The sequence below is a fragment of the Cherax quadricarinatus genome, chromosome 57, assembly GCF_038502225.1.
Source record: "Cherax quadricarinatus isolate ZL_2023a chromosome 57, ASM3850222v1, whole genome shotgun sequence".
NCBI lineage: Eukaryota > Metazoa > Arthropoda > Malacostraca > Decapoda > Parastacidae > Cherax > Cherax quadricarinatus.
Genome location: NC_091348.1, coordinates 12,633,241 through 12,657,147, shown reverse-complemented (window position 1 = coordinate 12,657,147; position 23,907 = coordinate 12,633,241). Strand labels below are relative to the sequence as shown.

The 23,907-nt window shown below is 38.8% G+C and overlaps 1 protein-coding gene across 3 annotated transcripts in view; it reads right to left on the bottom strand.

The window, feature by feature from the left end:
* Positions 1–23,907, bottom strand: part of LOC128693407 (zinc transporter ZIP1-like) — a 55,503-nt gene that overhangs the window by 19,519 nt on the left and 12,077 nt on the right. For all 3 annotated transcript variants that reach the window (XM_070097366.1, XM_070097367.1, XM_070097365.1), the window contains 3 exons: positions 23,262–23,410; positions 20,862–21,092; positions 19,806–19,919 (listed from right to left, as the gene is read on the bottom strand). In XM_070097366.1, the coding sequence (XP_069953467.1) occupies positions 19,806–19,919; positions 20,862–21,092; positions 23,262–23,404 (488 nt within the window). In that variant the 5' untranslated portion in view covers positions 23,405–23,410. The remainder of the gene's footprint in view (positions 1–19,805; positions 19,920–20,861; positions 21,093–23,261; positions 23,411–23,907) is intronic.

The window sequence follows — 23,907 nt, the reverse complement described above, 5'->3', positions numbered from 1 at the left end:
TGTGAGTGTGGTGAAGGTGTTGAATGATGATGAAAGTACTTTCTTTTTGGGGATTTTCTTTCTTTTTTGGGTCACCCTGCCTCGGTGGGAGACGGCCGACTTGTTGAAAAAAAAAAAAAATAAATAAAACTAATTACAAAGAGGGCCACTATCACACCTAGCATGACTAGGCATAATGACATAATGAACAATATTAATAACATAGAAACATGATATATACACTAGAATGTATGAAATACAGTGGACCTTCGGTTATCGGCCGGTTCTGTTATCGGCCAACTCAGTTATCAGCGGGTTTTTTGGCGCCCAGTTATCGGCCGTTTGGGACGTGTCCATCCGCCGGCTGGGGCTGCTTGCGCAGCAGTTTGGCTTTCTCTCTTGGTGGCTGAGGAAGTTTCTGCTCATACATCCAAACATTTTGCTTGTTTTCCATTGTTTTTAGTGTTTTTTTTTTGCAGTGCAACTGTGAAATAAGCAACCATGGCTCCAAAGAAAGTTCCTGCGGTAAAGAAAGTGAGAAACACCATGGAATTTAAGCGTGAAGTGATAGAAAAGTTTGAGAGTGGTATGAAGGTGGTGGAACTTGCCAGGATGTACAGCAAGAATAGATCAACAATTACATCCATCCTGGCAAAGAAAGAACAAATCAAAGACACTAATGTTGCAAAAGGAGTAACTTTTCTAACTAAACAAAGGCCACCAATAATGCAAGAGATGGAAAAGTTATTATTGTGGATTAAGGAAAAAGAATTAGTGGGAGACAGTGTTGTGGAGTCTATTATTTGTGAGAAGGTACAGCAGTTGCATGAGGATCTTGCAAAGAAAATGCCTGGAACAAGTGCTGCAGTTTGTGAATTTATGGCCAGCAAAGGATGGTTTGATAGATTTAAGAAGCGTAGGGGCATACACAGCATTGTAAGGCATGGTGAGGCAGTAAGTTCTGACAAATGTGCGGCTGAAAAATTCGTGCAGGAATTCCAGGGGTACATAGAGGCTGAAGGATTCAAACCCCAACATGTGACGAAACAGGTCTGTTTTGGAAGAAAATGCCAAACATGACCTACATTACCCAGGAGGAAAAGGCACTGCCAGGACACAAGCCTATGAAAGACAGGCTTACTCTTTTGTTGTGTGGTAATGCTAGTGGGGATTTCAAAGTGAAGCCTTTACTCGTGTATCACTCAGAAAATCCCAGAGTGTTCAAGAAAAACAATGTCATGAAGAATAGATTGTGTGTGATGTGAAAAGCTAATCATAACGCATGGGTCACAAGGCAAATTTTCAAAGAGTGGGTTAACCCTTTGACTGTCGCGGCCGTATATATACGTCTTACGAGGTACCGAGTTTGACGTATATATACTCATAAATTCTAGCGGCTTCAAATCAAGCAGGAGAAAGCTGGTAGGCCCACATGTGAGAGAATGGGTCTGTGTGGTCAGTGTGCACCATATAAAAAAATCTTGGAGCACGCAGTGCATAATGAGAAAGAAAAAACTCAGACCATTTTTTTAATAAAAATGCCGACTTTGTGGTCTATTTTCGTATAGTATTTATGGTTGTATTCTCATTTTCTTGGTCTCATTTGATAGAATGGAAAACATATTATAGAAAGAGGTGATTTTGATTGATTTTACTATAAAAAGAACCTGGAAATGGAGCTCAAAGTAGGGAAAATGTTTGATTTTTGCCAATGTTCAAAAGTAAACAAATGATGTCATTGTCCAATAAATGTCCAACTAGCCATTCTAATATGCAGTCATGAATGGGTTGATGTTATTTATACAATTACTACAGTATTGCAATAGTCTGCATAATAGTAAGTCTTCTATTTTTTGTTAGAATAAAAATTCAAAATAGAAAGCAAGAGTAATATCAGAGGGGCCTGGAGACATGACTGATGAACAAAGAAAATGTTATTTTAGAGCCAGGAATGTCTGCATTGTTCATTCTGGACCTTATTTTGAAATTGTCATATTTTTTAATTTTCGTGAAATTGGCCAAATTGCAAATTTCTGACCATGTTATTGGGTAGTTGAAATCGGTAAATGGGCAGTTTCTTGTACTCAATCGATAGAAAAAATGGAGTTCTAAAGAAATAGCTATGAGTTTGGTCAACCTGAACAATGGAATTAGCCGAAAATAGGGCTCAAAATGGGCGAAATCGCCGATTTGTAAACAGCGCCGAGGTCGCTAACTTCGCGAGAGCATAACTCCGTCAGTTTTCCATCAAATTTCGTTTTTTTGGTGTCATTACAATCGGGAAAAGATTTTCTATCATTTCATAAGAAAAAATAATTTTTTTTTTAAATTTTGCGACACCAGGAGACACCTCAGGATTGGGGGTTGCGACAGTCAAAGGGTTAATGATGTCTTTGGCCCAAGTGTGAAAAAATACTGGAAAAGAAATTGCCACTCAAGTGCCTCCTGGTACTGGACAATGCTCCTGCACATCCTCCAGACTTGCAAGACCAAGTGTTTAGGGACTTCAGTTTCATCACAGTGAAGTTCTTTCCTCCTAACACCACTCCTCTCCTCCAGCCCATGGACCAGCAGGTAATTTCTAACTTCAAAAAGCTCTACACAAAAGCAGTGTTTCAAAAGTGCTTTGAAGTGACCTCGGATACTCAGATGACCCTAAGAGAGTTCTGGAGGAATCACTTCACTATCCTCCATTGCATAAGCCTAATAGGTAAGGCTCAGGAGGGAGTGTCTTCCAGGACTTTGAACTCTGCTTGGAGAAAACTGTGGCCAGATTGTGTCCAAGAGAGGGATTTTGAAGGGTTTGAGGCTGACCCTGACCCTGTAGACTCTATTGTGGCACTGGGCAAGTCCCTGGGGTTGGAGGCGAGTGGCGAGGATGTGGAAGACAACAGGGAAGGGCTAACCACTGAAGAGCTGCAAGAGCTTCAACTTGAACAGCAACAGACTGCAGCTGAGGAACTTGCTTCAGAGGAGGAGGAAGAGGGAGTGAAGGAGGTGCCTTCTTTAGAGATTAAAGAGGTGTGTGCAATGTAGACTAGGGTGCAAGCTTTTGTAGAGAAACACCACTCTGACAAAACTGAAACAAGCCATATCTGCAATATGTTTAGTGACAAAACCGTGTCCCACTTCAGGGAAATCTTAAAGAGATGCCAGAAACAGAGCACTCTGGACAGTTATTTTGTGAGACAGGGGTCCAGTGACTCTCCAGCTGGTCCTAGTGGCATTAAAAGACAAAGAAGGGAAGTAACCCCAGAGAAGGCTTTGCTACCTTAAGTCTTTATGAAGGGGGATTTCCCTTCCAAACACTCCCTCTTTCCTCTTCCCTATCTTCTAGAAGCCAGCATCAGCCTTCAATAAAGGTAAGTAATACTTACATAATTGTTAAAAAAAAATTATTTTTTTGTGAATATTTTTGTCTGGAATGGATTAGTTGTAGTATATCCATTAATTCTTATGGGAAATATTAATTCGTTTTCCGATCATTTTGGTTATCAGCTGACCTTCCGGAACGGATTACGGCCGATAACCGGGGGTACACTGTATTACGTATGTGAGTAGTGTTAGTGGCTGCCATTGTTGTTGGGGCCACCACAGCAGCCATTCTCCTACCGGCTTCAAACCTTCCCATGCTTTTATTATAACGGAAAATGGAGTGTTTGTAAGGCAAACTCCATTAGATTGTCCTTTTTCTATCACTTAATCATTTAATTGCTACACTCTTAATGGTACACTTAATGGTACACTCTTAATGGTACATTCTTAATGATACACTCTTAATAGTACACCTAGTTTGTGTTTATGTATGATTTCCTGCTTTAATTCCATGGAAATCATCCTCTTTTTTCTTCTCAGCACTGTCCATTGCACTTGCTTTCTTAGGAACCATGGTGTTGCGGCCCCTGCCAAACTAGCGGTTAAATAGTTAACCTGCCGGCCGGCAGTACCACTGGGTGCGTCATCAAACCCAATGTGGGGGCTGCTGAGCCGGCCTTAGAGCAGTAAGAGCCTGAGTGCCTCACGGTGCACACCTAAGCAGTAGGTACCTGACCACCGAAGGGTACACGTCTACTGGCTTTAGTAACATTATGTACCAGAGCGCCTCGCTGTACACACCTAAGCAGTAGGTACCTGACCACCGAAGGGTACACGTCTACTGGCTTTAGAAATATTATGTACCTGAGCGCCTCGCTGTACACACATAAGCAGTAGGTACCTGACCACCGAAGGGTACACGTCTACTGGCTTTAGAAATATTATGTACCTGAGCGCCTCGCTGTACACACCTAAGCAGTAGGTACCTGACCACCGAAGGGTACACGTCTACTGGCTTCAACATTAAGTACCTGAACTCCTCAGGGTACACGTCTATGCAGTAGGTACCTGACCACCGAATCGTACCTATCTACTGGCGTTAGAAGAACCGCTCACCGCAGCTCACTGAGTCTGTTGGCCTCAGTTACTTGACGGCCGCATTCAGTGAGCTTGCAGCATGGTGTTCGGCTAGCGGTGTGTCAACCGCCTTTGGAGAGGATTTACTGGACTACCGGTGATGTCTGTGGACTCACCGTCTACGTTTATCAACTGTGGGCCGGAGTCGTCAGATGCTGTTTAGTGGGACATTACATGAAGAAAAGGTTGGAGTGTTACACTGAACTGGGCCAGGACCGTAGTGTGACACTGAGGGACGTACGATGGAGTGGAACACTGAGATATGCACAGGACCGTAGTGGAACACTGAGATGAAAAGGGTGTCGTGGGACACTGAAGATGGCCTGGTTGTAGTGTACACTGAACAGTGTCGTGTGACTGACTTCGTGTCGTGAGAGGCAGTTGATTGTAATTTATTATTATAAAAATGTTATTTATAATTTATTGTTTTAGCATAGAGATATATATATATAGTGACAGTAGTGTCAAGAGTTGTACCCTGTGTAGGGTTATTAATTATATTTTAGTTAGATGCTAATTATAATTTATTATAGTAACATGTACATATTATTATTATATCATAGTTCAAATACCTCTAGACCAAAGATAGTTGATTTTTATATATTAAAGATTAATTTATTAATGTGTGTATTTATGTATCCCGAACTCTTTATTACAAAAGAAGTAAATCTTAACATCTCTCTCTTCCTTTTAAAAATTACTTTTTTGTAATATATGAGTGGCCTGTCCGGGAGGATAATGATTATCTAGAATGATTTCTGGACGATCATATCCGGGATGACGGTTCGGGATACATATTACATTGATCTTTGTGTGTCGGTCCTTTTGTGGTGGGGGTGTTGCGGCCCCTGCCAAACTAGCGGTTAAATAGTTAACCTGCCGGCCGGCAGTACCACTGGGTGCGTCATCAAACCCAATGTGGGGGCTGCTGAGCCGGCCTTAGAGCAGTAAGAGCCTGAGTGCCTCACGGTGCACACCTAAGCAGTAGGTACCTGACCACCGAAGGGTACACGTCTACTGGCTTTAGTAACATTATGTACCAGAGCGCCTCGCTGTACACACCTAAGCAGTAGGTACCTGACCACCGAAGGGTACACGTCTACTGGCTTTAGAAATATTATGTACCTGAGCGCCTCGCTGTACACACATAAGCAGTAGGTACCTGACCACCGAAGGGTACACGTCTACTGGCTTTAGAAATATTATGTACCTGAGCGCCTCGCTGTACACACCTAAGCAGTAGGTACCTGACCACCGAAGGGTACACGTCTACTGGCTTCAACATTAAGTACCTGAACTCCTCAGGGTACACGTCTATGCAGTAGGTACCTGACCACCGAATCGTACCTATCTACTGGCGTTAGAAGAACCGCTCACCGCAGCTCACTGAGTCTGTTGGCCTCAGTTACTTGACGGCCGCATTCAGTGAGCTTGCAGCATGGTGTTCGGCTAGCGGTGTGTCAACCGCCTTTGGAGAGGATTTACTGGACTACCGGTGATGTCTGTGGACTCACCGTCTACGTTTATCAACTGTGGGCCGGAGTCGTCAGATGCTGTTTAGTGGGACATTACATGAAGAAAAGGTTGGAGTGTTACACTGAACTGGGCCAGGACCGTAGTGTGACACTGAGGGACGTACGATGGAGTGGAACACTGAGATATGCACAGGACCGTAGTGGAACACTGAGATGAAAAGGGTGTCATGGGACACTGAAGATGGCCTGGTTGTAGTGTACACTGAACAGTGTCGTGTGACTGACTTCGTGTCGTGAGAGGCAGTTGATTGTAATTTATTATTATAAAAATGTTATTTATAATTTATTGTTTTAGCATAGAGATATATATATATATAGTGACAGTAGTGTCAAGAGTTGTACCCTGTGTAGGGTTATTAATTATATTTTAGTTAGATGCTAATTATAATTTATTATAGTAACATGTACATATTATTATTATATCATAGTTCAAATACCTCTAGACCAAAGATAGTTGATTTTTATATATTAAAGATTAATTTATTAATGTGTGTATTTATGTATCCCGAACTCTTTATTACAAAAGAAGTAAATCTTAACATCTCTCTCTTCCTTTTAAAAATTACTTTTTTGTAATACATGGTTAGAAACAAGAAATTTTGCAAAATAACTGCACAAAATGTAAGGATGTTTTGGCACACATACCGACATCTAGTGGTAGCGATCTGAAACTCACTTATAGTATTATTATTATTATAATTACGTATTACGTATTTATTAGTACGTACATATTCTTTTAATAATTTATATTATATTATGTATATTATTGCATATATAATTATTATATTATACATATTTTTATTATGATAGAGTGGATAGAGGAGCAATGTGGCAGATGTTGCAAGTATATGGAATAGGTGGTAAGTTATTAAATGCTGTAAAGAGTTTTTATGAGGATAGTGAGGCTCAGGTTAGGGTGTGTAGAAGAGAGGGAGACTACTTCCCGGTAAAAGTAGGTCTTAGACAGGGATGTGTAATGTCACCATGGTTGTTTAATATATTTATAGATGGGGTTGTAAAGGAAGTAAATGCTAGGGTGTTTGGGAGAGGGGTGGGATTAAATTATGGGGAATCAAATTCAAAATGGGAATTGACACAGTTACTTTTTGCTGATGATACTGTGCTTATGGGAGATTCTAAAGAAAAATTGCAAAGGTTAGTGGATGAGTTTGGGAATGTGTGTAAAGGTAGAAAGTTGAAAGTGAACATAGAAAAGAGTAAGGTGATGAGGGTGTCAAATGATTTAGATAAAGAAAAATTGGATATCAAATTGGGGAGGAGGAGTATGGAAGAAGTGAATGTTTTCAGATACTTGGGAGTTGACGTGCCGGCGGATGGATTTATGAAGGATGAGGTTAATCATAGAATTGATGAGGGAAAAAAGGTGAGTGGTGCGTTGAGGTATATGTGGAGTCAAAAAACGTTATCTATGGAGGCAAAGAAGGGAATGTATGAAAGTATAGTAGTACCAACACTCTTATATGGGTGTGAAGCTTGGGTGGTAAATGCAGCAGCGAGGAGACGGTTGGAGGCAGTGGAGATGTCCTGTTTAAGGGCAATGTGTGGTGTAAATATTATGCAGAAAATTCGGAGTGTGGAAATTAGGAGAAGGTGTGGAGTTAATAAAAGTATTAGTCAGAGGGCAGAAGAGGGGTTGTTGAGGTGGTTTGGTCATTTAGAGAGAATGGATCAAAGTAGAATGACATGGAAAGCATATAAATCTATAGGGGAAGGAAGGCGGGGTAGGGGTCGTCCTCGAAAGGGTTGGAGAGAGGGGGTAAAGGAGGTTTTGTGGGTAAGGGGCTTGGACTTCCAGCAAGCGTGCGTGAGCGTGTTAGATAGGAGTGAATGGAGACGAATGGTACTTGGGACCTGACGATCTGTTGGAGTGTGAGCAGGGTAATATTTAGTGAAGGGATTCAGGGAAACTGGTTATTTTCATATAGTCGGACTTGAGTCTTGGAAATGGGAAGTACAATGCCTGCACTTTAAAGGAGGGGTTTGGGATATTGGCAGTTTGGAGGGATATGTTGTGTATCTTTATATGTGTATGCTTCTAGACTGTTGTATTCTGAGCACCTCTGCAAAAACAGTGATAATGTGCGAGTGTGGTGAAAGTGTTGAATGATGATGAAAGTATTTTCTTTTTGGGGATTTTCTTTCTTTTTTGGGTCACCCTGCCTCGGTGGGAGACGGCCGACTTGTTGAAAAAAAAAAAAAAAAAAAAAAAAAAAAAAAATATTAGTAGTAGTAGTACATACCTATTCTTATAATAATACTCTTGCTTACCGTTTGGAATTTTTATTCACACAAAAAACAGAAGATTTACTGCTATGCAGACTACTGCATCATTGTAATAATTGTATAAATAATGTCAACCCATTCGTGACTGCATATTGGAGTGGCCACTTGGAAAGGTATTGGACAGTGATGTCATTTGTTTACTCTTGAACATCGGCAAAAATCAAACATTTTCGCCACTTTGAGCTCAATTACAAGGTACTTTTCATTGTGAAAGCAATCAAAATCACATCTATTTCTGTAATATATGTTCCATTCTATCAAATGAGACCAAAAAAAAAACGAGAATACAACTATAGACACCATACGAAAATATACTGCTAAGGGCCAGCTAATGGCTGACAAGTGAACTCCATTATTTACAGTCAGATTTCTTTCAGTTATGGTGTACGTTAAGAAGCATCTTTCCATCATACATTGCTCAAGTTTCAATAAGACAGTCCAACAAACAAATGAGATCCAGTTCCCTAGATCAAGAGCAAGAGCCCCTCACCAGCCCCTCATCCTTGAGGCCCGCTCACATCTGGAAATTTCGCTCGCATATGGAAGCAAAAAATCGACCAAGCAGCTGCTCATATCTGGAAAAACTCGCATGTGGATGTGCTCATTAGTGGAAGTTCCACTGCACTTATTCCAATTTAAAGCCACTGAATATAATTTAAATGTTCATATAACATACAGTAAGGCTCCTATTTAACCCTTTCAGGGTTTCGGCAGTACTAGTACGGCTTACGCACCAGGGTTTTTGACTTACTAGTAAGCCTAAATTCTAGCGCCCTCAAATCTAGTGAGAGAAAGCTGGTAGGCCTACATATGAAAGAATGGGTCTATGTGGTCAGTGTGCGTGGTATAAAAAAAATCCTGCAGCACACAGTGCATAATGAGAAAAAACAAACTTTGACTGTGTTTTTGGATTAAAACAGCGACTTTGCACTGTATTTTCGTATGGTATTTATTGTTGTATTCTAGTTTTCCTGGTCTCATTTTATAGAATGGAAGACATATTACAGAAATTGAGATGATTTTGACTGGTTTTACAAAGAAAACTACCTTGAAATTTCACTCAAAGTAGCAGAAATGTTCAATTTTTTACCAAAGTTCAAAAGTAAACAAATCATGCTTTGCACCCAATACACATCAACTGGTGAGTCTAATATTCTTTCACAGATGTGTTAATATTCTTTATACTATTTCTACACTAATGCAGTATTCTGCATAACAGTAAATCTTCTATTTTTTTGTGAGCATAAAAATTCAAAGTGGAAAGCAAAAGAATGTAAGAGGGGCATGGGGACATGACTAATGAACAGAGGAAATGTTATTTTAGTGCCAGGAATGTCTTTCTTGTTTATTCTGGACCCTATTCAAAAATTGGCATCTTTTGAAATTTGTGTGAAATTGGCAAAATTGCTAAATTCTGACCATTGTATTGGATAGATGAAATCGGTAAATGGGTGGTTTCTTGTACTCATTCGATAGAAAAAATGGAGTTCTAGCGAAATAGTTATGATTTTTGTCGACAAGTACACTGGAATTGGCTGAAAATAGGGCTCAAAGTGGGCAAAATCGCTGATGCGTAAACATAGTTGAGACCGCTAACTTCGCGAGAGCATAATTCCGTAAGTTTTCCATCAAATTTCATACTTTTGGTGTCATTATGATCGGGAAAAGATTCTCTATCTTTTCACAAGAAAAAATAATTTTTTTTTTTAAATTTGGCCGACCCTGAGAACAAGTCTCTGAGAGGGCCTGTCGACCCTGAAAGGGTTAATAGATTCATATTTATATCACACCATCAAAACTTTACTCTACAAAATTAGTGCATTAATTCATTCAATACATATATGAAAGATTTGACCAATGTCATATTGGCCACTCACCCAGAGTCAAATGCTCGCCTTTTGGAGCAGATGTGCATTGCTAAAGCAGGGTGACCCGAAAAAGAATACGTGCTTTCATTATCATTCACACAATCACTGTCTTGCCAGAAATGCAAAGTTACGACAGTTCAGATGTCACTCTTAACGGCAAATATCCCAAACCTCTCCTTTGGAGAGTAGGCACTGTAATTTCTACCTCCAGGACTCAAGTCTGGCTAACCAGAAATACAGTAATAATAATAAGGCAATAGTTCAAGTCAGAGACTGGGGATGGTAGATGGACTTACACAGTGGTCAGTACACAGATAACCTGGTGTCACAGTACTAACATGACAAACTAGTACTCTACATCCCGTGCAGAACCAATACTTCTGACACAGAACACTGGCACACATGAAAAATTAGGTAAATCAGAAATGGACTCCTAGATGATGGAATACTGCCTTCTTTCATCACTTCTTTGATGTGCCACCAAGCAAAGAAACTAGTTCTTACACTAAAGAATTTGTCAGATCATTTATTAATCATTCTGACTCGTAGGTTAGCCAGTGTATTTCTTTATACATGTACAGGTAAGAGAAATTCCCTTACAATGATTTTTGCATTGATTTGTGTGTTTTCTGTTGTTCGCTGTGTTTTCTTAACTAGGCAATGCAGTCCATCTTTCATCTTGTCAAATCCTTTTCTCTCCATGATGATGATAAATGTGTATTTAAAGTTACTGTACTAATTTTCCATCTTTGTTCTGGATCTCTACCTCTAAAATTTTGGTATTATTTGTGGTTTGAATGAAAATTTTCTAGCATTAAATAATTATTTTACCAAAATTGCCTAGTCTCCTTTTTTTCCTACTCTGTCTCTTCACTAAACCAAGCAGTGTAGTCCCACTCATATGCTACCCCATCAAGAATATTTTTCCAATTTGATATTAGACACAAAATGTCAAGTTTTATTTCCTTTTGAATAGCCATTAGTCATAGTTTCAGTGTGATTACTCCATTAAGTTTATATAAATAAACCTTATGAATGAGTTTCTTGCTACAATGCCTTTCTAGTTTTCTCTTGGTTTGGTTCCTATCTACACCATGCTTGCTTTCTCAATAAAATTGGAAAGTAGAGTGGAATCCATTGGATAAAAAGATGATGAACAGTTATTTGAAGAAAACAAATAAAAAAATTGTAACTCCAATTATAATAAAAGCAAACTAGAAAGCAATGTTATACAGGAACATCCTAGTGCAAAATATTCAGTTAAATCAGTCAGTAATTTGTTGTGTGATATAAAATTTTCAATATACACTACATGTATGCACTCTAAAGACTTATCTTGGGCGGGATGGAATGTAAAGAAACATTACAATATGGGTAGAAAAACAAAGGATAATTCATGTTGCTCACAAATGATTCAAAGTCTTTGGGTGTATACCTAGAGGCAAATGTTGTAGCACCAGGACCTCAATGCTATATCTCCCAAAAGTGGCCAAGCAGCTATATTCATCTGAGTAATTCTGATGCAAGCAATGAACCACTGGCAGTGTGTTTGTAGAGTCACCTTTTTGCTAAACAAATTTGTGCCCTAATGTGACAAGCACATGCACTTTTTTTTTTAGTAGTAGTTTCTTGTTAAATGGGGAATACCTATTATTGACAGCTCTATTCTAACCTTAAAGGATGTCAAGACTTCAAGTTTCCAGTATTTTCTTTACCATTATTCAATTAATAAATTTAATTAACCCTTTCAGTGTTGAGACTCTTGATCCAGTGTCGATGAAATGATAGAGACACTTTTCCCAATGGTAATAACACCAAAAGTACAAAATTTGATGGAAAACTTACAAAATTACGCTCTTGCAAAGTTAGCGATCTCAGCGATATTCACGCATCGGTGATTTCGCCCACTTTGAGCCCTATTTTTGACCAATTCCACTGTTCCAGTTGACTAAATCATAGCTATTTCGCTAAAATACCTTTTGTTCTATCGATTGAGTACAAGAAACTGCCCATTTACTGATTTCAACTACCCAATAAAGTGGTCAGAAATTAACAATTTGGCCATTTTCACACAAATTTCAAAAGATGCCAATTTCAAAACAGGGTCCAGAATAAGCAAGGCAGACATTCCTGGCACTAAAATACCATTTTCTCTGTTCATTAGTCATGTCTCCAGGCCTCCTCTTATATAACTCTTGCTTTCCATTTTGAATTTTTATTCTCACAAAAAATAGAAAATCTACTGTTATGCAGACTACTGCATTATAATAATTGTATAAATAATGTCAACCCATTCACGAATGCGTATTAGACAGGCCAGTTGAACACGTATTGGATAGTGACATCATTTGTTTACTCTTGAACAGCGGCGAAAATCAAACATTTCCGCTACTTTGAGCTCAATTTCAAGGTACAGTGGACCCCCGAGTTTCTTGATTAATCCATTCCAGAGAGTCTGCTGAATGGCGAAATTCATGAACGGCAAAACCATTTTCCCCATAAGAAATAAAAGAAATGCAATTAATCCGATTCAGACACCCATAAGTATTAACAAAAAATATTTTTTTTAAAGATTAAATATATATTTACATACAGAAAACAATGACAAATAAATATAAAGCACTAATAAAATGGATAAATGAACATTTAACATCACACTTACCTTTACTGAAGACTCTTGTTGGTGTATGGCAGACAGGTACGAGGCGAGAGGGAGGCGAGTATATTATGCTTCAATATGGCGCTAATATCATCTCTACGGCTTATTTATCTATCACAATTCATCTAATATGACATAATAAACAATATTAACCCTTTGACTGTTTTGGTCGTATATATACGTCTTACGCGCCACTGTTTTGGACGTATTAATACGCGTAAATTCTAGTGGCTTCAAATCAAGCAGGAGAAAGCTGGTAGGCCCACACGTGAGAGAATGGGTCTGTGTGGTCAGTGTGTACCACATGAAAAAAATCCTGAAGCACGCAATGCATAATGAGAAAAAAAAAACTGACCATTTTTTTGGATTAAAATGTCGGCTTTGAGATGTATTTTTGTATAGTATTTTACATTGTATTTTCGTTTTCATGGTCTCATGTGATAAAATGGAAAACATATTACAGAAATAGAGATAATTTTGATTAGTTTCACGATGAAAACAACCTTGAAATTGAGCTCAAAGTAGCGGAAATGTTCGATTTTTACCAATGTTCAGGAGTAAGCAAATCACACCACACGTCCAATACACGTCAACTGGGGAGTCTAATATTCTTTCACTATTGCTCTGATATTATTTATACCATTTTTACAATAATGCATTAGTCTGCATAACAGTAAATTTTGTATTTTTTGTATGAATAAAAAATCAAAATAGAAAGCAATAGTAATATAAGAGGGGCCTAGAGACGTGACTAATGAACAGAGGATATGTTATTTTAGTGCCAAGAATGTCTACATTGTTTATTCTGGACACTATTTTGAAATTGGCATCTTTTTAATTTGCGTAAAATTGGCCAAATTGCCAATTTCTAACCACTTTATTGGGTAGTTGAAATCAGTAAATGGGTGGTTTCTTGTACTCAACTAATAGAAAAAATGGAGTTCTAAAGAAATAGCTATGAGTTTTGTCAACTGGAACAACGAAATTGGCCAAAAACAGGGCTCAAAGTCGGCGAAATCGCCAATGTGTATTTGTCGCCGAGACTGCTAACTTCGCGGGAGTGTAATTCCACGAGTTTTCAACCCAATTTCATACTTTTGGTGTCATTACCATCGAGAAAAGATTTTCTATCATTTCACAAGAAAAAATTAGTTTTTTTTTCCAAAAATTTTGCGACAATGACAGTTTCAGAAAGGGGCTTGCGACAGTCAAAGGATTAATAACATAGAATTAATAAAATACATATATCATAATGTATGTGAGGAGTAAGTAGTGGTGGTATTGTTGTTGGGTTTATAAAGGCCACTGAGAGAAGCCATACATATTAGTGTGACTTTGTAAATGGTCCAAGTCGGACCAAAACGTCGTCGTAAGCTCCTCTCTTCTATGTGCGGGTTATTTGTGTATATTAGTGGTAGTGGAGGTGGCAGCAGAAGCCGCCACCACCACTATTCACACTGAAACAATGTACGTAATTTATAAATAAGAAATATTTACACTTTAATTTATAAATAAGAAAGATTTACACTTACCTTGGAGGAGATGTTAGTTAAATTAGTTAGTTTGATGGGGGAGATGCTGGCAGAGGTTTAGGGTGGTGGAAGATAGCAGGGCAGCATATGTTCAGTGGCCCTATACATGAAAGTTAAGACACATGTGCAACATCTGGATATCTTTATTGTAGACGTTTTGCCATCCAGTGGCTTTATCAATATAGATTCCGTATTGATAAAGCCACTGGATGGTGAAACGTCTACAATAAAGATATCCAGATGTTGCACATGTGTCTTAACTTTCATATTGTTGGTATTTTATACCTTTCTTGCACAACTTGTCAGACACTGCAACATCATGGAATCTTGGTTCAGAGGACATCCACAAGACCTTCTTCACGGCTGCTACAACTAACCCTTCTCTTTGGGAAGGACCTACTTCCACTGGGGAATCCCGCCTACCAGTGACTATGCCCTCGTCTGCTGCACGTCCTTATCCACTGACGCCTATATAACCGCCAGTCTTCTTGCCTTTGCTCCAGATTCTCCTCCACCACGATGCTGTGAACCCTAACTCCAAGGCTGAGGGACTGATTACCTCATCTTTTGTATATAGTTCTACTGTCTTCCAATAATGTCTTAGAATCTGTATTGATAAAGCCACTGGATGGCAAAACGTCTACAATAAAGATATCCAGATGTTGCACGTGTCTTAACTTTCATATTGTCGGTATTTTATACCTTTCTTGCACAGCCCTATACACCTCCAACAACATAGGAGTTACTTTCATGTCGTTTTTCTATCGCTTAATTGCTTAACTTACTTGCTACACTGTTAATGCTACACTTTATCACTGGCTGGCGCTATAGCCTTTATCGATATCTGCTGCTTTAGTACCGTACATATAGTAGAATCACTGAATCACCGAAGAAAGAACATTCTCCTCTCTCTCGTCCTCCTCCACTTTGGTACTTTGTTAACCCAAACCATACCCCGGCCGGGATTGAACCCGCAGTCAGAGTGTCTCAAAACTCCAGCCCGTCGCTATAAGTTTTTTGTTGAATTCTATTGTGTTTCTTTCCTTCTTTACCAAAGGACTGGCACTATAAGCTTTCTTTGGGCCCATGGTGGCTTATCTAGCAGTTGCAAGCACGAAAAACAATGTATTATGAAATATATCATATGAACCCATGGGGTGATGGTCACTCGCCCACAAAGCATGCCACACTAACCCTCTGAATGTTGTGTGGGAGCCTTTGTGTACACCCGGCCGTGTCCCGTACAACGGATGAATCGTGAGGCAAATTATGAACAGTGAGGCTATATTTTGACAAAAAAAGTTGCTGAAAGTCAGATTTCACGAAAGTTGTGGCAGCTGAAACTCGAGGGTCCACTGTACTTTTCATCATGAAACCAATCAAAATCATCTCTATTTCTGTAATATATCTTCCATTCTATCAAATGAGATCAAGAAAACGAGAATACAAAAATAAATACCATACAAAAATACACAGCAAAGTTGCTGTTTTAAACCAAAAACACAGTCAGAGTTTTTTTTTTCTCATTATGCACTGTGTGCTGCAGAATTTTTTTTATACTGTGCACACTGACTACACAGACCCATTCTTTCACATGTAAGCCTACCAGATTTCTTCCACCAGGTTTGAAGGAGCTAGAATTTTGGCGTAGCATTACGGGACCAACACTGGCTCTCAAGCCGTAATATTCCGGGACTGACACTGAATGGGTTAATAAACATACTCCTGAGAGTAAATATAAATGTTAAGGAATTACAAATGAATAGTCATCAATGAATAACCCATTTTTATTGTTAGCAGTTATAATATCATACTGTATGTAGGTAGTAGGTTGGTAGACAGCAACCACCCAGGGAAGTACTACCGTCCTGCCAGATGACTGTGAAACAAAAACCTGTAACTGTTTTGCATGATGGTAGGATTGCTGGTTTCTTTTTCTGTCTCATAAACACGCTAAGATAACAGGGATATCTTGCTACTCCTACTTACACTTTGGTCACACTTCATAGACACGCACATGCATATATATATATATACATACATCTAGGTTTTTCTCCTTTTTCTAAATAGCTCTTGTTCTTTTTATTTCTTCTATTGTCCATGGGGAAGTGGAAAAGAATCTTTCCTCCGTAAGCCATGCGTGTCGTATGAGGCGACTAAAATGCCGGGAGCAATGGGCTAGTAACCCCTTCTCCTGTATACAATTACTAAAAAAGAGAAGAAGAAAAACTTTATAAAACTGGGTTGCTTAAATGTGCGTGGATGTAGTGCGGATGACAAGAAACAGATGATTGCTGATGTTATGAATGAAAAGAAGTTGGATGTCCTGGCCCTAAGCGAAACAAAGCTGAAGGGGGTAGGAGAGTTTCAGTGGGGGGAAATAAATGGGATTAAATCTGGAGTATCTGAGAGAGTTAGAGCAAAGGAAGGGGTAGCAGTAATGTTAAATGATCAGTTATGGAAGGAGAAAAGAGAATATGAATGTGTAAATTCAAGAATTATGTGGATTAAAGTAAAGGTTGGATGCGAGAAGTGGGTCATAATAAGCGTGTATGCACCTGGAGAAGAGAGGAATGCAGAGGAGAGAGAGAGATTTTGGGAGATGTTAAGTGAATGTATAGGAGCCTTTGAACCAAGTGAGAGAGTAATTGTGGTAGGGGACTTGAATGCTAAAGTAGGAGAAACTTTTAGAGAGGGTGTGGTAGGTAAGTTTGGGGTGCCAGGTGTAAATGATAATGGGAGCCCTTTGATTGAACTTTGTATAGAAAGGGGTTTAGTTATAGGTAATACATATTTTAAGAAAAAGAGGATAAATAAGTATACACGATATGATGTAGGGCGAAATGACAGTAGTTTGTTGGATTATGTATTGGTAGATAAAAGACTGTTGAGTAGACTTCAGGATGTACATGTTTATAGAGGGGCCACAGATATATCAGATCACTTTCTAGTTGTAGCTACACTGAGAGTAAAAGGTAGATGGGATACAAGGAGAATAGAAGCATCAGGGAAGAGAGAGGTAAAGGTTTATAAACTAAAAGAGGAGGCAGTTAGGGTAAGATATAAACAGCTATTGGAGGATAGATGGGCTAATGAGAGCATAGGCAATGGGGTCGAAGAGGTATGGGGTAGGTTTAAAAATGTAGTGTTAGAGTGTTCAGCAGAAGTTTGTGGTTACAGGAAAGTGGGTGCAGGAGGGAAGAGGAGCGATTGGTGGAATGATGATGTAAAGAGAGTAGTAAGGGAGAAAAAGTTAGCATATGAGAAGTTTTTACAAAGTAGAAGTGATGCAAGGAGGGAAGAGTATATGGAGAAAAAGAGAGAAGTTAAGAGAGTGGTGAAGCAATGTAAAAAGAGAGCAAATGAGAGAGTGGGTGAGATGTTATCAACAAATTTTGTTGAAAATAAGAAAAAGTTTTGGAGTGAGATTAACAAGTTAAGAAAGCCTAGAGAACAAATGGATTTGTCAGTTAAAAATAGGAGAGGAGAGTTATTAAATGGAGAGTTAGAGGTATTGGGAAGATGGAAGGAATATTTTGAGGAATTGTTAAATGTTGATGAAGATAGGGAAGCTGTGATTTCGTGTATAGGGCAAGGAGGAATAACATCTTGTAGGAGTGAGGAAGAGTCAGTTGTGAGTGTGGGGGAAGTTCGTGAGGCAGTAGGTAAAATGAAAGGGGGTAAGGCAGCCGGGATTGATGGGATAAAGATAGAAATGTTAAAAGCAGGTGGGGATATAGTTTTGGAGTGGTTGGTGCAATTATTTAATAAATGTATGGAAGAGGGTAAGGTACCTAGGGATTGGCAGAGAGCATGCATAGTTCCTTTGTATAAAGGCAAAGGGGATAAAAGAGAGTGCAAAAATTATAGGGGGATAAGTCTGTTGAGTGTACCTGGTAAAGTGTATGGTAGAGTTATAATTGAAAGAATTAAGAGTAAGACGGAGAATAGGATAGCAGATGAACAAGGAGGCTTTAGGAAAGGTAGGGGGTGTGTGGACCAGGTGTTTACAGTGAAACATATAAGTGAACAGTATTTAGATAAGGCTAAAGAGGTCTTTGTGGCATTTATGGATTTGGAAAAGGCGTATGACAGGGTGGATAGGGGGGCAATGTGGCAGATGTTGCAAGTGTATGGTGTAGGAGGTAGGTTACTGAAAGCAGTGAAGAGTTTTTACGAGGATAGTGAGGCTCAAGTTAGAGTATGTAGGAAAGAGGGGAATTTTTTCCCAGTAAAAGTAGGCCTTAGACAAGGATGTGTGATGTCACCGTGGTTGTTTAATATATTTATAGATGGGGTTGTAAGAGAAGTAAATGCGAGGGTCTTGGCAAGAGGCGTGGAGTTAAAAGATAAAGAATCACACACAAAGTGGGAGTTGTCACAGCTGCTCTTTGCTGATGACACTGTGCTCTTGGGAGATTCTGAAGAGAAGTTGCAGAGATTGGTGGATGAATTTGGTAGGGTGTGCAAAAGAAGAAAATTAAAGGTGAATACAGGAAAGAGTAAGGTTATGAGGATAACAAAAAGATTAGGTGATGAAAGATTGAATATCAGATTGGAGGGAGAGAGTATGGAGGAGGTGAACGTATTCAGATATTTGGGAGTGGACGTGTCAGCGGATGGGTCTATGAAAGATGAGGTGAATCATAGAATTGATGAGGGAAAAAGAGTGAGTGGTGCACTTAGGAGTCTGTGGAGACAAAGAACTTTGTCCTTGGAGGCAAAGAGGGGAATGTATGAGAGTATAGTTTTACCAACGCTCTTATATGGGTGTGAAGCGTGGGTGATGAATGTTGCAGCGAGGAGAAGGCTGGAGGCAGTGGAGATGTCATGTCTGAGGGCAATGTGTGGTGTGAATATAATGCAGAGAATTCGTAGTTTGGAAGTTAGGAGGAGGTGCGGGATTACCAAAACTGTTGTCCAGAGGGCTGAGGAAGGGTTGTTGAGGTGGTTCGGACATGTAGAGAGAATGGAGCGAAACAGAATGACTTCAAGAGTGTATCAGTCTGTAGTGGAAGGAAGGCGGGGTAGGGGTCGGCCTAGGAAGGGTTGGAGGGAGGGGGTAAAGGAGGTTTTGTGTGCGAGGGGCTTGGACTTCCAGCAGGCATGCGTGAGCGTGTTTGATAGGAGTGAATGGAGACAAATGGTTTTTAATACTTGACGTGCTGTTGGAGTGTGAGCAAAGTAACATTTATGAAGGGATTCAGGGAAACCGGCAGGCCGGACTTGAGTCCTGGAGATGGGAAGTACAGTGCCTGCACTCTGAAGGAGGGGTGTTAATGTTGCAGTTTAAAAACTGTAGTGTAAAGCACCCTTCTGGCAAGACAGTGATGGAGTGAATGATGGTGAAAGTTTTTCTTTTTCGGGCCACCCTGCCTTGGTGGGAATCGGCCGGTGTGATAATAAAAAAAAAAAATATAAAAAAAAAATGTTCCCAAGGAAAGCCACAATAAAACGTTAAGAAATATATACTTACCGCATTGACGAGGTGAGGTCTGGTTGGTCCGAGATTCCACTAAGGCTGTGTTGTTGCTGTAAGTTGCGTCTTGTCTCTCTTGGGTCGCTAAGAAGGGACTGTACTTCTGGTGGTCTGAAGGAATAATGTAACACATTTAAAACAATTAAGAAAAATTTCTTTAATCATGACTGTTCAAAACAAAAATTCTGTTTAAAAATGGACAATCCAGACTGAACTGTAATTACTATATACTACATGCATAACACCAGCTGGGTGATAATGTTCAATATGGTACCATATACTATTTACTAAAATTCAGTGGCAGCACTGCACTTGCCCAAGAAAATTAGCAGATGTAGGGACTAAGTCTCCATCACTCCCTATGCTGAATAACACACATGTGTAACACCTCTCAACAAAATTGTATTCCCCCCATAATCAACAGTAAGATATCAAATTATAAACAGGTTCAATATACAGTGGACCCCCGCTTAACGATCACCTCCCAATGCGACCAATTATGTAAGTGTATTTATGTAAGTGCGTTTGTACGTGTATGTTTGGGGGTCTGAAATGGACTAATCTACTTCACAATATTCCTTATGGGAACAAATTCGGTCAGTACTGGCACCTGAACATACTTCTGGAATGAAAAAATATCGTTAACCGGGGGTCCACTGTAGTCCCTAACCAATAAGATTACAACATTGTCTTTCTAATTTAATTTAAACTGCACTCTATTATTATTTAACTTATGTAAAATCTATCTTCATATTTATTAGCTGTAGTTCTGTCCAAGATGTTGTACATACCAAAGGCTTCAAAGAAAATACTTTCATTCAAATGTACATTTCATAAAACTATATCAAACGTACTGCATTTTGTGTATCTTTTTAAAAACAAAAAATAATAGAACTAAAGAAAGTACACCTAAAACATTTATAGAGGTACAGAGGATATAAAAGTTTATAGGGTAGAGTTCAAAATGTTACAGAAAAACTGAATATCACAAATATTTAGCACATCTAAGAGTACTGGATAGAATGAACACAATACTAACTATAAATGACATACCTACTAAGTAATCTTGATTCCTTGTAGTCCAACACAATTTGCTCCATTGTCAAGACAAGAAGAAAACCAAAAACAATAATGAATTCTGCAATGGGAAAGGAGCTCATTATAGAACTTTGATCCATCAGTATGTCCAACTGTTCCTGTACATCTGGAAACAGGTCCAGGAGACATGTTCCCATGAAGACTCCTCCAGCTGAGCAGGACATCAGGCTCAGCACAACATGATATCTAAAAAAAAAAATTGAGTGGAAAAAAAGTTAAAAAAAAAAAAAAAAAAAAAAAAAAAAAAAAAAAAAAAAAAAAAAAAAAAAAAAAAAAAAAATAGGTTCTTTATGATAGTTTTTTTTAAACCCATCAGCATTTGTCACCAGCAGAGATGGTCTAAAAAAAAGGAAACACATTCACCATCCCTCATTCCATAACTCATTCCTAAGAGTCAAGAAGGGAAGAGTTATCACAAAAAAAAAGCAAGAAGAACCAGGGAAGAGTATTTTGTACTTTTCAGATACTAATTCCTTCATGGAGGAAGCCTTGAACAAATTGGTAAGATATGAGTTAATATCTTTGATAAAAGAACTTTATGGAGGAAAGAGGCACAATGACAAGGATAAATCTCCTTTAAAAAATAACTTAAGACCCTTTTCAGTAACTGACAGTGAGAAATGCCATGGAAGGTAATTTAAGCCATACTGATATACCCCAGTCTTCCTTCAACACACACTTCCCGCTGTGTCTTGAAGTGGAACCCCTAGAAGTCACTTCTCTTTCAGGAAGCCTCTGGTACCCCACCAGGGATTCTATAGTATTAATATCATATGGGACCTTGTGTGTACTATAAATCATAAATTAATGTTAAGCACTAAACTCACGTGAGTCATTCAGCACAAAACGTGGTGAAGGCTTGAGCCTTCATCTGCTGAGTGTGAGACAGATGAACTTCCTATTTGTACTCGTCTATGTGTGTGTTGTGTGCACTAAGCATGAGCGAGCTCCCAACCTGGAGCAGAACTGGATCACTGGGTCCAAAATGACTAAGATGAAGGATGTGAGTGCTGGTGAAGGTGAAAGTTCTCGTTAGAAGATCTCTTGTTTTGATGAAAAGTGAACTAAATATTGAAATCAAAAGAGAGGACATGGTTACTGCAAGAGCCTCTGTAGAAAGCAAGGCCAAATGTTGTACGGTGTACTGTATTTCAATTCTATTAACAGTCATGGCCAGCCCCAGTCATAAGCTAAAACTTAAACATGACCAGTTAGGCCATAACTAATGAAGATATGAGGTGATCTCATCCTATGTAGGCAAGTCTCAAGGAATGTAGTTGTATAACTAGCACCTTCTGTAATAGATCACAGTACATTAATAATGTCTTGAAACTACAAATGTATTACAGTATTTTCATAAGAAAACTGACCTTAGGCCTAACATTCAATTTCCTCCAAAATAAGACAAAGAGCCTAGCTTATGTATACTCCCAAGTAAACCTAGAAGAGCTCATTAAAGTGGGGCATAAACTATTAAATCATCCACAATACCTTCATCTCCATATTAGTGCATGTCTCCCCTAAAACCATTGTTGTTCCAGCTATGCTCACTGAACAGGCCTTTCCACAAAAGCACAGCCTGTGCATCATATATAAGAAAGTTTATCACCATCCTCCAGAAAGGAGGATCAAGTACAATGGCCACATGCAAGAGTAATGATTTCCATGTTGTGAGGTCTGAATGGAACTGAAGCAGGCTGCAGAGTGCAGAGAGTAATACAGACACCAAACTAAGCACAGGTGTGCTGATGCTCAAGAGAAGAAAAAATGTGATTTACTAGGAAAAGAAGTGATCACAGATTCTATATACATACTGGTATTAGAGGTCTATACTAAAGTCTCTATTTCACAGAGCCCAACCACAGCAATAGGTAATCTCACACATACAATGCATACATTTACAGTAATAATTTTTTTTGAATAGATTTATACAGCCTCTCCTCATACTCGTTTACCGATGACTCGGACTTACGATGGGCTCTCTGACCAGTATGCATACCTAAATAATGTATATAAGAGCTGATTTTCTCTATTCTGTTTATTACTACATTACTGTATAAACATTTAAAAATATACCAGAAACGTTATAAATAGTGCAAAGGTGACATTAAGACAATATCAAAGATGGTTGACACAAACCCACTACTATCATTATAGTATGCTCCTCACTTAACGACGAATTCGTTTACCGACGTGGTCTTAGGAATGGAACTCTGTCAATAAGTGAGGAGAGGCTGTACTTAAAAAGGCTTGATTATTTCTTACTTATATTATTAATATTTAAAGAGGATATAAAATTATATACAAAATCATGAACTATGAGAAAAAATTGAACTTGCAGAAAAAAATACCTACTTGGATCTGAGATAGGAATCATGTGTTTGCCTGATGCGTTTGACAAATATAATAGGCAGCATCGAACATACAAAGGTGATGACAAACATCACTACAAGGACAATGCCCTTTATTGTTACTATGTCCCACATTGTTCCTGCCATGCTTATCTGTGAAAGGAATATGAAAGTCAGAAAATGTTAATTTATAAGTAATTTTGCTCTGATAAGAACTTACAGTATAACACATCTTCAATTTCCTTGTACAAACAACATACAATTAAATGTTATGATGGGTTTTCAGTGTTACAATGCACTTTCTGGAATAACCAAGTATGTATAGAAATGTCTTCTCAAATGTTTTACAGCCACCCAAATGTTGCAGAAATACCATAGTCTCTAATCTCCATCAGTGTGTGTGTGGTAGTGACATTATACCCCTAAGTGGGCTGACTCATCCCAGTCTCTTAACTGTGAGTGGGTACCTTATCTCTGTTGGGGACAAAGTTGATAAGTAAAAACAGCAACAAACTAATCCCTAAATTTAATTCAAGGATAAAGTTCTACTAACTTAAAGTTCTACTATAGTTAGACACAGTACATACATCCCTACTGAGGTATGAAGGATCATTTATCAGGCTCATATATTGCAGTGTAGACTAACCCTG